This window comes from Nicotiana attenuata, unplaced genomic scaffold (assembly GCF_001879085.1).
Source record: "Nicotiana attenuata strain UT unplaced genomic scaffold, NIATTr2, whole genome shotgun sequence".
Classification (NCBI taxonomy): Eukaryota; Viridiplantae; Streptophyta; class Magnoliopsida; order Solanales; family Solanaceae; genus Nicotiana; species Nicotiana attenuata.
The window spans coordinates 66,885-80,811 of NW_017671214.1; the positions used below are offsets into that span (position 1 = coordinate 66,885).

The 13,927-nt window shown below is 38.9% G+C and overlaps 1 protein-coding gene and 1 long non-coding RNA gene across 3 annotated transcripts; one reads left to right on the forward strand and one right to left on the reverse strand.

The window, feature by feature from the left end:
- Nucleotides 1–293: 293 nt before the first annotated feature.
- LOC109206744 (peroxisomal (S)-2-hydroxy-acid oxidase-like) lies at nt 294–10,937 on the forward strand. 2 transcript variants are annotated; one of them, XM_019369602.1, is made up of 12 exons: nt 294–423; nt 1,760–1,924; nt 2,069–2,193; nt 2,850–2,896; nt 3,034–3,111; nt 7,863–7,987; nt 8,116–8,182; nt 8,273–8,335; nt 8,416–8,485; nt 8,612–8,712; nt 9,877–9,981; nt 10,452–10,937. In XM_019369602.1, exons 1-12 carry the CDS (start codon nt 299–301, stop codon nt 10,635–10,637), a joined length of 1,257 nt encoding a protein of 418 aa, XP_019225147.1. In that variant the 5' UTR covers nt 294–298; the 3' UTR covers nt 10,638–10,937. The 2 variants fall into 2 exon arrangements, with proteins under 2 accessions (XP_019225147.1, XP_019225148.1); XM_019369603.1 differs by lacking the exon at nt 294–423 and adding an exon at nt 458–571.
- Nucleotides 8,905–9,859, reverse strand: LOC109206745. Its single transcript, XR_002064897.1, has 2 exons — nt 9,353–9,859; nt 8,905–9,160 (listed from the first exon to the last, which is right to left on the reverse strand). It is a non-coding gene; the product is annotated as an uncharacterized LOC109206745 (long non-coding RNA).
- Nucleotides 10,938–13,927: the final 2,990 nt, after the last annotated feature.

Below are 13,927 nucleotides of genomic sequence, written 5' to 3' on the forward strand. Positions count from 1 at the left end.
TATATTTAATTAAGCACGAAATTAAATATTAATTTTTCTGAAATATAAATTAAATATGTACTCTTTCCGTTCCGTTCCCATTTGATTGCCAGGATAAAATCTTGCATAACCCTTAAGATAAAAATTAATTAGCACTGAAATTTGACTAATTTATCCCATAAAATTCTTTAATCTTTTTCTATTCAAGTGCCTCTTAATTCTAGAACAATTAATGCTAAGCACAAAATTAAAAAAGAATAAGTAATTCTGTTAATTTTTTAAATTGATAAGTATTTGGGAACAATTATTTTTAATATACATGATAACTAAAAGGGACGGAGGGAGTATAAAGTATTTAATCCTCTTTTTCAGTCATCATTTGGTAATTCCATGCAACCCATTTTGCCTAGTAAACAGTAAGCCAGACGACAGCCACCTCCACAGGTCCGTTCTTGTTTTGTTTCTTTCTTTCTTTCTTTATTCTTCTCACTCTAAGCTTTCTTCAGTTGTTCTCAGTGCCTTTCGTGAATTCATGTGATTGATGAGTTCTCTTTCCTTCTTGGTTATGAAAACAAGAATGTGAATTTGATAGGTTGAGGAAATTTGAGTTTTTTTTTTTTTGTTGGGATTTTGACCTCTGGCGATGTAGACTTAAACAGTGATCTGATTCCAGTTTTTATTCTTTCCAAGAGTCATCTGATCACCTTTTTTAGAAAGAGTTATAATTGTGTCTTATCTGGAGATTTGAGATTTTCATGTTCTAATTTTTGGATGTTTGAGAAATTGATTCCTAATTATTCTGTCTAATCTTTAGTGGACAAAGTCATCCAATACCTATGCTTGTAGGAAGTAGTACGTACCTGGTCATGATAATTAAATTATTCTTAAGACTTTCTACCTAAAAAAGGAGAGGCAGAGCCAGGATTTGAACCTTATGAGTTCGGGATTGTAATCCTTTTAAGTTACTGGGTTCTAAATTAATAATTCGTACATATTCTATGGATTTTTTTAATACAAGATTTGAACAAAAAAATATAAGGATCGGCCAAGCCTGCATCCCACACTCTGGCTCCCCCGGGTCAAAAAGGGGCTATATATGTTGTGGTTATTCAAAAAAGGCGATACATCTATTTTCTTAATGTTATGATCACATCCACTGTGCCATGAGCGAATGTGAATGTGGTTGGTAAAATATAGGGTATCACATAAAGCTGCACTGTATCCTAAAGAAGACAAATGGATTGATTTGGTGAAGAAGAGTAAATAGATGACTCAATTGAAGGGGTGTGCGTTGTTTTGTGCTTTTTCGCTTGTATTTCCACTTATGGATGGCTGGTTACTGAACTGTTTAAACTGAATTAAGGGCGTAGATAAAAAGTGTTTGCTAGATTATCTCTTGCTAGCAGTAGCGAGTTACGATTCTGCTGCTCGGGGAAGCAAGCCTAAACTAGCATAACTGTTAACTGTTTGCACTGACCTGGGGAGCCATTTTGACTGTTAAAGCTTTATATTTCTGCATAGCTTTTTTTCCGTATTGTTGAATGTTCTAAATTTTTCCAGCTTTACTTCATTCATTTTATCTTCTATTCTTTTTCTGAATCTGAAAATGTATTACTCTTTTTCTGTTCCTTCTCATGATCTCCTAATTCTTTGTTTCAAATGATTCTTTCTTGACTTGAATGTCAAAATTAGAGATTTCTCCGTTTTATCTCAAATGATTCAAGTACCAGGTCTTATTAATCTGAAATTAATTATGGTTATGGTATTTTGCACTCAGCAGATCGACAGCATTACTGTTCCATAAAATGGAGAATATTACCAATGTCATGGAATATGAGACCATTGCAAAGGAGAAACTGCCAAAAATGATTTACGATTATTACGCCTCTGGTGCAGAGGACCAATGGACTCTCCAAGAGAATCGAAATGCTTTCTCTAGGATTTTGTAAGTATTTCTTTAAACACGTTGATGCTGTTTGTATTCTGTTTACCTCTAACCTTACGCCTTTGCATTTGAAGTGTAAAAATATTACAACTTTGCAAAGAATTTTCTTCCTTAAGCCTCTAAATTTCCTCTTCTTTCAAATAGGTTTAGGCCCCGCATTCTTGTAGATGTAAGCAACATTGATACAACGACAAGTGTCTTGGGATTTAAGGTTTCAATGCCGATCATGGTTGCACCGACTGCAATGCAGAAAATGGCTCATCCTGAAGGTATCTGCTATTATTTCTTTGAATTATGGCAAAGATATCTGGCAATGTTCCATAAAACATATAATGATTACTGATTGATATTTGATACTAAGGTGGTGGGCTTATTATAGTCTGGACTAGGAACAAATGGTTTATTTTCTATCGAGAAAACTCACTAAGAAAGTCAGATTTTGAAATAGTTGTACGTTGCTGTTTAGACTAGTGCATGCCATTTTTCAGAATTACAAGGAGAACATTTCCAAATGTTCACTTGCGAGTGCTTCATATTCTGTCTTGTATCATATAGTTATGAGCTCTGACTTAGCACATCTCATTGAAAATATAGCAAGTGAATTGCATCTTTTTGAATTCTGTTTAATACAAAAACTCTAGTGGTTCATATCAGGAGTTTTAACTTATTTGTTTTTATAGGTAGACAACTGTTTTGAAAATGTGGTAGCTTTAGTTAGTAGCAAATGCAGAGCTAAATATTACTTGGCTGGAATAGCAGCATATTTTCTCCAATTCTTGCGAGATGGCAGTACTTTTTGTGCATTTCTTCTTGGAGTCACTATTTGATTTGGTTCATTTGGAACTCATAAGCTTTTTGAATAGCTTAAGTGACGATAGTCTTGTTGTGACCAACGTTTGTCTGAGAATCAAATACTTTGATGCAGGAGAATATGCGACAGCACGAGCAACATCAGCTGCTGGCACCATCATGGTTTGGATTTCTCATTCTATGCTTTCCCCAACCCCGATCCAAATGATTAAAATTTGGCTGAGTGCTAGAATTGTTGCTCGAAATTTATTTGCATGCATATCCCTTCTATTAGCTGAAATATAGTTGATATTTTTTAGACATTATCATCATGGGCTACTTCCAGTGTAGAAGAGGTTGCTTCAACGGGACCAGGCATTCGCTTTTTCCAGCTCTATGTGAGTTTTTATGTTCATTTGTTCATATTAGCTCTTCTTACCTCTATTGTGAAGCATGATCAGAAAAAGCAAGTGGTGTTTTTTCTTCCTTCAATGGATCTACATGTCTCTCTTCTTTTGCATGTCCATCACCATTCATATAATAGAAGTGAATCTTGGGTGTGTATAAATATTGCTTCATAATGCATACAACAACAACAACAATTCCAGTGTAATCCCACAAAATTAGTGTCTGGGGAGGGTAGTATGTAAGTAGACCTTACCTCCACCTTGTGAAGATAGAGAGGTTGTTTCCGAGAGACCCTCGACTCAGAGATGAGAAGAGAGGAAATTAGATATAAATATTTTCTTAATTAACCGGCCATGATGTATGGGGGTGAGTGTTGGCCTGTTAAGAAGTCACATATCCAGAAGATGAAGGTAGCAGAAATGAGGATGTTGAGGTGGATGTGCGGGCATACTAGGATGGATAAGATTAGGAATGATGATATTCGGGAGAAGGTATGCGTGGCTCCCATTGATGACAAGATGCGGGAAGCAAGGCTTAGATGGTTCGGGCATGTTCAGAGGAGAATCCCAGATGCTCCGGTAAGGAGGTGCGAACGGCTGGTTGTGGAGGGCACGAGAAGAGGTAGAGGGCGGCCTAAGAAGTATAGGGGGGAGGTAATCAGGCAGGATATGGCGAGGCTTCAGATTTCCGAGGACATGGCACTTGATAGGAACATGTGAAGGTTGAATATTAAGGTTGTAGGTTAGGAGGTAGTTGAGTCTTGCCTTTGTCATAACTTTGTGGGATTAGTTTGGTACGGATACTATTTCTCTTTTGCTTTGTATCTTTCTTCTGGATTTCATGTTGTTCCTATTTTTCCTATTATTTCTGTGGTGTTACTGATTTTGTCTCCTTTTGTCTTTTTGTCCTCTTGAGCCGAGGGTCTTTTGGAAACAGCCTCTCTATTCCTTCGGGGTAGGGGTAAGGTCTGCGTACACACTACCCTCCCCAGACCCCCACTAGTGGGATTTCACTGGGTCGTTGTTATTGTAATTATTGGTTGGTTAATTGCATGAAGTAATTTCAGCTTCGTGAAATTAGGAAGTTTCCTACTTATAAGAGTTCCTAGTCATAATGATGAAATCGTTGAGGATTCTCAACACAAAATTCTTATTGATTCTTCTGACTTTCAACAAACTCATTAAAAAATTTATTCAATAATTTTTAGCAATTCTCTCCACTTTCAACATGCCGCTTCAAACTTGAGGTAGTAAAACAAATTAAGTTCGCAAATCAAAACTGGAAAGTCAAGTTGAGTATGTCTGAAAAAGTTGTTGAAGAAGCATTCATCGGAATAATTTCGTTACAAATACTATTTCCTGAAATAAATTGACTTGATGCTTCCATGAGAGAAAATTGACTTGATGTTTGCTGTGAAAATGATTTGCTGGTGCCACTAGTGTGAATCCATGAGACGTGATGAAACTTGAGGACTGCATGCTTCTAGTTTGATTGGAAGACAGATAAGAAGGCTACCAACTTGGCCAAATACTGAGAAACTATGCTACTGATTTGCCACAGTGAGAATGCACGAGAAAAAAATCTTATTGTTAATCAAAATTGTTGTACAACCCTATTTATATACAGTGATTACATAATAATAGGTATCTACTTCCCGATATGGGACACTATACATGACTAACTACTTAACACTCCCCCTCAAGCCGGTGCATATAAATCATATGTACCGAGCTTGTTACAGATGTACCTAATACGAGAACCAATAAGAGACTTAGTGAAAATATCTGTTAGCTGATCATTCGATTTTACAAACTTTGTAACAATATCTCCTGAGAGTATTTTTTCTCTGACAAAGTGACAGTCGATTTCAATGTGTTTAGTCCTCTCATGGAACACCGGATTTGACGTAATATGAAGAGCATCTTGATTATCACACACCGGTTCCATCTTGTTGATTTCTCCGAACTTCAACTCCTTGAGCAACTGCTTGACCCAAACTAGCTCACACGTTGCCATAGCCATAGCCCGATATTCGGCTTTGGCGCTAGATCGAGCAACTACATTCTGTTTCTTGCTCTTCCAAGAGACCAAATTACCTCTTACTACAACACAATATCCAGACGTAGAACGTCTATCAGAAGGTGAACCTGCCGAATCAGCATCTGTGTACCCAACAATCTGCTCGTGGCCTCGATCCTCCAATAGTAACCTTTTGCCTGGAGCTGACTTTATATACCAAAGAATGCGAACAACTGCATCACAATAACTATCACAGGGAGAATCCATAAACTGACTTACAACACTCACGGAAAAGAAATGTTTGGTCTAGTCACTGTGAGGTAATTCAATTTGCCGATCAACCTCCTATATTTCGTAGGATCTCTAAGAGGCTCCCCTTGTCCTGCAGAAGCTTAGCATTCGGATCCATAGGAGTGTCAACAGGTCTGCAGCCCATCATTCCAGTCTCCTCAAGAATGTCTAAGGCATGCTTCCCCTATGAAATAACAATACCTGAGCTAAACCGAGCGACCTCAATACCTAGAAAATACTTCAATCTGCCCAGATCCTTAGTCTGGAAGTGCTGAAATAGATGTTGCTTCAGATTAGTAATACCATCTTGATCATTGCCAGTAATAACGATATCATCAACATAAAGCACCAGATAAATACACAGATTAGGAGCAGAATGCCGATAAAATACAGATTGATCAGCTTCACTACGAGTCATGCCGAACTCCTGAATAACTGTGCTAAACTTACCAAACCAAGCTCGAGAAGACTGATTCAAACCATATAATGACCTGCGCAATCGGCATACAAGACCAATAGACTCCCTCTGATCAACAAAACCAGGTGGTTGCTATATATAAACTTCTTCCTCAAGATCACGGTGGAGAAAAGAATTCTTAATGTCTAACTGATAAAGAGGCCAATGACGTACAACAACCATGGACAAAAAGAGACGAACATATGCTACTTTAGCCACAGGAGAGAAAGTGTCACTATAGTCAAGCCCAAAAATCTGAGTGTATCCTTTTGCAACAAGACGAGTCTTAAGCCGATCAACCTGGCCATCTGGGCCTACTTTAACCGCATATACCCAACGACAACCAACAGTAGACTTACCTGAAGAAAGAGGAACAAGCTCCCAAGTGCCACTCGCATGTAAAGCAGACATGTCATCAATCATATCATGTCGCCATCATGAATGATATAGTGCCTCAACTGTAGACTTAGGGATATAAACAGTGGACAAAGATGATATAAAAGCATAATGAGGTGATGACACACGATGATAACTTAAACCGACATAATGGGGATTAGGATTAAGTGTGGATCGTACACCTTTGTGGAGTGCAATTGGTTGACTAAGAGGAGACAAGTCCACAGTAGGTGCAGAATCTGATGCAGGATGTGAATCACCTGGGCCTCATGCTGGACGTGGACGACGATGATAAGTCAAGAGTGGTGGAGCTGCAGAAGGTTGAACTGGACTAGGTGGTGGAACTGGAGCTATAGGTGGTGGAACTGGAGTTATAGGTAGTGGAGCTGCAATTGAAGCTGTAGGTTGTGGAGCTGCAACTGGAGCTGTAGGTGGTGAAGCTGGAGTTGTAGAGGAAGATGAATGGGAGATAGTGACTGAATCTCCAAAATATGAAACTGGTAGCACCTCATCAATATCTAAGTGACTACCTGGACCTGTGAAGTATGATTGGGTTTCAAAGAAGGTAACATCAGCGGACATAAGGTACCGCTGGAGGTCAGGAGAATAGCATCGATACCCCTTTTGCGTTCTCGAGTACCCCAGAAATACACACTTAAGAGCACGAGGAGCTAACTTATCTTTTCCTGGAGTAAGGTTATGAACAAAACACGTGCTTCCAAAGGCACAGGGTGGCCGGAGGATTCTTAACCTTGTGGTGGTGTTGGTTTTTGCACAACACCAACAGAAAAAGGACTGACGCCGGACGGCCACCGGAATTAGCACAGTGACTTTTTTTTTCTTCTTTCCCGGAGTCGCTGGTATTTTTGCACAGTGATGAATCTCTCACACTAGCTCTAATACCATGTGAGAATGCACGGGAAAAAAATCTTATTATTAATTAAAGTGTTGTACAACCCTATTTATATACAGTGATTACATAATAATAGGTATCTACTTCCCATTGTGGGACACTATACATGACTAACTACTTAACAACCACTAAGTAGGTGATGAATTGATGACAATATGCCGTGGATGATGGCATATTTTTGATTGTGCAACATGTCACTGACTGGACAAAGGTGGATTGATGTCTTGACAGAGTAAGACCCATAAAAAAAACAGACATAAAAAAGGGATGTGCTTCTGGAGTGGTAATAATTAAAATACACCAGAATACTCAAACACGAATGGGAAAAAATAGTTTGGTCTGGTGGGCAGTGTAAGGCCACCCCCTGATACTCATAATCTATTCAGATCTCTACCAAAATTGCAGAGGTCTTGATACCATGTGAGAAGGGAAGATAGAAAGTTTCTTATGAATTGTTTCGTGTGTTCTCCTTTATGTCCATCAAATTTTTAATCTTGTTATCTTTCTTTAAATTCCTTATTCTTCTCTTTCCTGTGTGATTATCCACACTGAGTCATAACTACCAAATATTTGTGTGGCAACTGGTTTGATACGCTTATCATTTTTAGATGAGGTTATTATCTAGAACACAGCTTGGAAGCCTCAAGTTCTATTACATATTTCAGGTGTATAAAGACAGGAATGTTGTTCGGCAGCTAGTGAAAAGAGCGGAAAGGGCTGGTTTTAAGGCAATTGCCCTTACAGTTGATACCCCAAGACTTGGTCGAAGGGAAGCTGATATCAAGAATAGGTATTAGGCACCATTTTTATTATGTCAGTTCGTTGTCCTAAGGTTTTGATTGTTTGATTTGGTTGTCAGCTAGTTTCGCGCATAAGTATAGTTGATTGATATGGTGCTTTTCATTTGGCTTCTGACAGGTTTGTTTTGCCACCTCACCTGACATTGAAGAATTTTGAAGGACTGGAGCTTGGAAAGATGGACAAGGTAAATGATATTAAAATCTGACGTACATGAGACTAAAGTTTTAAATTGTGCAATTTTTACCGACTGGCACTTTGTTTGATGATCCTGCAGACGGATGACTCGGGACTGGCTTCTTATGTTGCCGGCCAAGTTGATCGGTCTCTTAGCTGGAAGGTTTGCTGCTTGACTTCATCCTTGCAGGAAGAATTTTGTACGTTTATTATCATATAAAAACTCTTGTGAAATTTGGACAGGATGTGAAGTGGCTTCAGACAATGACACACTTGCCAATCCTACTGAAGGGTGTATTAACTGCGGAAGATGGTATGCCAGAATATTAGATGTCAATTGCTTTGGTTTTCTTTTTCTTCTTTCTCTACCTCTTTCTTTGTATCTCTATCTTATTTTTATCAATCACATTTACTGTTTTTTCTTCTTTGACAAGTTTAGCAAGGCTAGCTGTAGAATCCGGAGCAGCTGGAATTATTGTGTCTAATCATGGGGCTCGACAACTTGACTATTCTCCCGCAACAGTTATGGCCTTGGAAGAGGTTAGCTTCTAGTTATTAAAACTATGATACCTCAACTGCTATAACAGAACTTTCATATATCTTTTCTCCTTTATTCTTTCCCCTTCATCTATATAAGCATCATAGCGAGGAAAAGTGACAAGCCCTGTTTTTCTTATAGTGGGAAGCGAGAAGCGAAGCTCTCGCTTTTTTGAAGTGAAACGGATTTTTAAAAAAAATTAAAATAAATACTGCATAGACAACACCTGTAACTGTAAGCAAATGTTCAATACTTCAATGTAAAAACTAAAGATTAGCATCAATTAAAGCACAAAATGAGCATCCTATTCTTTTACAAGATTGTCAAATTCTTGTATTCCACTATCATTATTATATTGCTCGTCATCTTCTTCAACTTCTTCTTCTTCATCAACTAGTGACAAAGTATAACCGAAACTAAAAAATGGGCAGCATTTCAATCTTTTTATCACTGAAACAGATCAAGAAAATGAAGAAGAAGAGGAAAAGAATGAGAAAGAAGAACTGAAGGGAAAAAAAAATTAGCCAGCATTTCGTTGCTATTTGGACGCTGAAACAGTGAAAGAAAAAGAAAAAGAAAAAGAAAAAGAAAAAGAAGAAGAAGAAGAAGAAGGATGAGGAGGAGGAAGAAGAAATCACATACCTGGGACCAAACTTGATGATCTTGCAGTTGAGAAGTGTAGAAAACTTGAACCCTAGGTCGCCTATTTCTTTCTCTGTTGCTGCTGGTCGATGATGTTTTAAAAAAAGAACAACCTTTTTAATTAAATAGGTTGGCAGCCCTGTTATAAAGAGAAGCGAGCGCTTCTTACGCTTCATCGCTTCTCGCTTTTTTAATGGGAAGCAAGCGCTTTTGTAAACCTGTTACGCTTCAGCTAACAGAAGCGTTCGATGGCTCGCCTCGCTTCTCGCTTCTCGCTTTAAGCGAGGAAGCGCTCGCTTTTCACAACACTTGGGAGGTTTGAGTGGGGGATAAAGGGAGGAGATTATAAATTGTGTGCTAGGTGTGTGATTTTCTTTTTCGCTGCTTGATATTTTGCAGTGTTTTAAAGATATTTTTTAAGTATTATTTCTATTCAACTTGTTGAACCTTTAGTGGGTCTAAGCTCATAATCTTGATAGGAGTTTTACATGTTAAAATTTTGGCTTCATCTTAAAAACTTGCAGGTTGTCAAAGCAGTGCAAGGAAGAATTCCTGTTTTCCTTGATGGTGGAATTCGCCGAGGGACAGATGTCTTTAAAGCACTGGCTCTTGGAGCATCTGGTGTATTTGTAAGTAGAAGTATCACATAATTTGGCAGCTTTTGCAAGTACCTACTTTAAGAATGGAACTTATTTACTCAGTTACAATTTCATTCACATAATCAAATATTCCTCTTCTTCTTTCCCTGCCTCGAACTACCAAATTTAACAAAATCATTAGGAACTTAGCAACAAATGAGATTATTTGTTGTGGTGGTGCTCACACTCAGGGGCGGATTTAAGGGGCGGAAGGGTGTTCACCCGAACCCCCTTCGCCGAAATGTTACACTATATATGTAACAAAAAATCTGTTTTTTACCTCTATATTTTTACGTTTTGAATCCCCTTGACAAGGGGTTGAAAACCTTTGTAAGGTCAATGGTTCTATTCCCACTAGCTACAATCTTTTTAACTTTTTCATTTTTCTGAACCCCCTTGGCAGTAATCCTGCATCTGCCCGCCACTGCTCACACTGACCATTTTGCGTGATACATTTGCAGATTGGAAGACCAGTTGTGTTTTCACTGGCTGTTGATGGAGAGGCTGGCGTTAGAAAAGTACTTCAGATGCTTCAAGATGAATTTGAACTGACAATGGCGTTAAGTGGTTGTCGCTCAATCAAGGAAATCACTCGTAGTCATATCACGACTCCTTGGGATCCCCCTAGTATCACACCCCGGTTATAAGCTGAAATCTCAACTTCATGTGCGCAACTCCACACTTAGTTCAAAAATATTGTTGCCTCCTATGAGAAAAACCACAATCAGTTCATCTACTATCACAATGGGAAGAAAAAGATACATCAAACTAAAGACTGCATATGAATATATTGCATTTTTGCAACTTGGAATTGCATTAGAAACAGATATTTGGTTCTGACTATACCAGCAGGAGAAGTTATTAGGCAGTTCTTTGAATCTTGAAATGCAGTCAAACAGGTGTAAGTGCATGTGATGACCCAAAAGGTCATCACTTGATTTAAGAGTAAATTCTGTGTTCCGAGGCCTTAGAAGCCTCCCTTTTCCTCACCTCGATTTGCGTGCATGGTCCGGGCGCATATCCGGAACGCTTTTATGGGGAAATGTGATGAAAATGTTCATTTGGCCTTTAAAATTGAATTTAAGTTGACTTCGGTCAACATTTTGGGTAAATGGATCCCGACCTATGATTTGACGGTCCCGGAGGGTCCGTAGGAAAATATAGGACTTGGCGTATGCCCGGAATCGAATTCCAAGGTCCCAAGCTCGAGAAATGAATTGTTGAAAGAAATTGTTTTACTGAAAATATAAGAGTTTTTGGAAATTTGATTATATTTGAAATTTATGGTATCGGGCCCGTATTTTGGTTCCGGAGCCCGGTACAGTTCAATATGACATTTAAGATGCGTATGTGAAATTTGGTAAGAAACGGGAGTCGTTTGATGTGATTCGGACCCGTAGTTGTGAAATTTGATACTTTGAAAGTTTTGAGATTTTTCTTAGATTTCTATGCTAAATTCGTTGTTCAAGATGTTATTTTGGGGATTTGATCGCACGAGCAAGTCTGTATGATGTTTTTAGACTTGTGTGCATGTTTGGTTTAGAGCCCCGAGGGCTCGGGTGAGCTTCAGATAGGCGTCGGGCTGATTCGAACTTAGAAAATCTGGTGTTTTTGCTGTTTGCTGGTGTCCAGGTTTTTGTTCTATGCGATTGTATAGGTAGGCACGCGATAGCATAGAGTTAATTCTGGGGGTCATCATTTGTTCTATGCGATTGCATAGGTAGGTCCGCGATAGCATAGAGTTAATTTTGGAGGTCATCATTTGCTCTATGCGATTGCATAGGCAGGTCCGCGATAGCATAGAGTTAATTCTGGGGGTCACCATTTTTCCTCTATGCGAACGCATACCTTGTCCTGCGATCGCAGTGCCCAGTTTCCCTTACATTATGCGAACGCATGCTTTTGAGTGCGAACGCATAGGTCTGTTGCCCAGCTAATATAAATACTCTTTCAAAAACGGGCAGACCTTCTTCTTCACCATATTTTCGAGGTTTACATCCCTAAGAACGATTTTCTTCAACAATTATCATCCCCAAGTCATAGGTAATCAATTCTAAACTTTGCTCTTCCAATTCCTTACTGTTTTTCATCACTTTTAAATAAAAATCAAGGGTTTTCATGGTAAAAAATGGGGATTTGGGTAGAGTTAGGGCTTTTTGAATAATTGGAATTTAGACCTCATTTTGGGGTCGGATTTCGAAACTAATTGCATATTTGGGCTCGTGGGTGAATGGGTACTCGGGTGTTGGTCCGAACCTCGAGTTTTGACCAAGCGGGCCCGGGGTCGATTTTTGAATTTTTGGGAAAAATGATACAAAACCTATAATTTAGCACTGGGATTGAATTATTTAGCATTTGATGTTGTTAAATTAATTTGGGCTAGATACAAGTAATTTGGAGGCGAATTCTAAAGGAAAAGCGGTGTTTGAGGCTTGAGTTGGCCGTGGAAGTTTGAGGTAAGTGTTTGGTCTAACCTTTGCTTGAGGGATTAGGAGTTGTGTCTTATTTGCTATGTGTTAACTGTGGAGTACGACGTATAGGCATGGTGACGAGAATCTATACGTCGGTGTCAAGCATGCCCGTAAGTCTTGTATTGTAATTGTTATGACTCCGTTGTGGTTTATTCGTGCTTCATATGAGGATTATATTATTGTTCCCTTGCCGGGATGTTGTTGTTATATTGTTCCCTTGCCGGGATGTTATTGTTATATTATTGTTCCCTTGCTGGAATATTGTTGTTATATTATTGTTCCCTTGCTGGGATTCTTGTATGAAGGCGTTGATAAATGAAATGGGAGCGGGTTGCACGCCTGCAACGGTAATATATGAAATGGGAGCGGGTTGCACACCTATAACGGCAATATATGAAATGGGAGCGGGTTGCACGCCTCCAACGGTAATATATGAAACGAGAGCGGGTTGCACGCCTGCAACTGTACTATATAAAATGGGAGCGGGTTGCACTCCTGCAACGGTACTATATAAAATGGGAGCGGGTTGCACGCCTGCAACGGTATTATATGAAATGGGATCGGGATGCACACCTGCAACGGTATTACATGTGTACTTGTTTCTTATTTCCTTATCTTTTGCTAGTAATTGATTTATGGCGTTTCTTACATTTCTCTATTGATTTCTGTTATTACCTGAAATACCCCACAACATGTTTCCCCCTTCTACCTTTAACTGTGAATATCTGTTTTTATTTTTCGTTGTATATGATTTAACTGCACAGGTTTATTTGGTAGTCTGCTCCTAGCCTCGTCACTACTTCGCCGAGATTAGGCTAGGCACTTACCAGCACATGGGGTCGGTTGTGCTGATACTACACTCTGCACTGTGTGCACATACTGATACCGGAGCGTTTGGACCGCAGTGAGGGTGCTGTCCTTAGTCCATTCAGGCGACCCAAGGTTGTCCTGCAGACGTCCGCGGGCCTTGGCGTCTCCTCCTCTCATTTCTCTATCTGTTTCTACTTATTCAGAGACATATCTATGTATTTCCATTCAGGCCTTATTTGTAGCATTCTTAGATAGTCCGTGACTTGTGACACCAAATTTTGGGTAGTATTGTACTTCAGATTATGTAGCAGTGTTTGGTTGAATTATTAAGCTTTTTCGTCTTCCACATTTCTGGTTATTTAATTTATTTCGCTATTTAATCACTTATTATTTTAAATTGTTGAACATATTTAATAAAAGGAAGGTAATGATTTTATAATATTTGGCTTGCCTAGCTTCCACGAGTAGGCGTTATCACGACTCCCGAATGTGAAAAATCCGGGTCGTACCAGTGCAGTTCTTGGGAAAGATGTATCCGGCAAAATGTAGCCTTTGAACTCTTATTGCTGTTACATTGATGCTTTGTTTTAATGTTTGGCAACACCGTCATCTTTATTATATTGAATTGCAACCATTGATGTTGTAAATTGTAATGG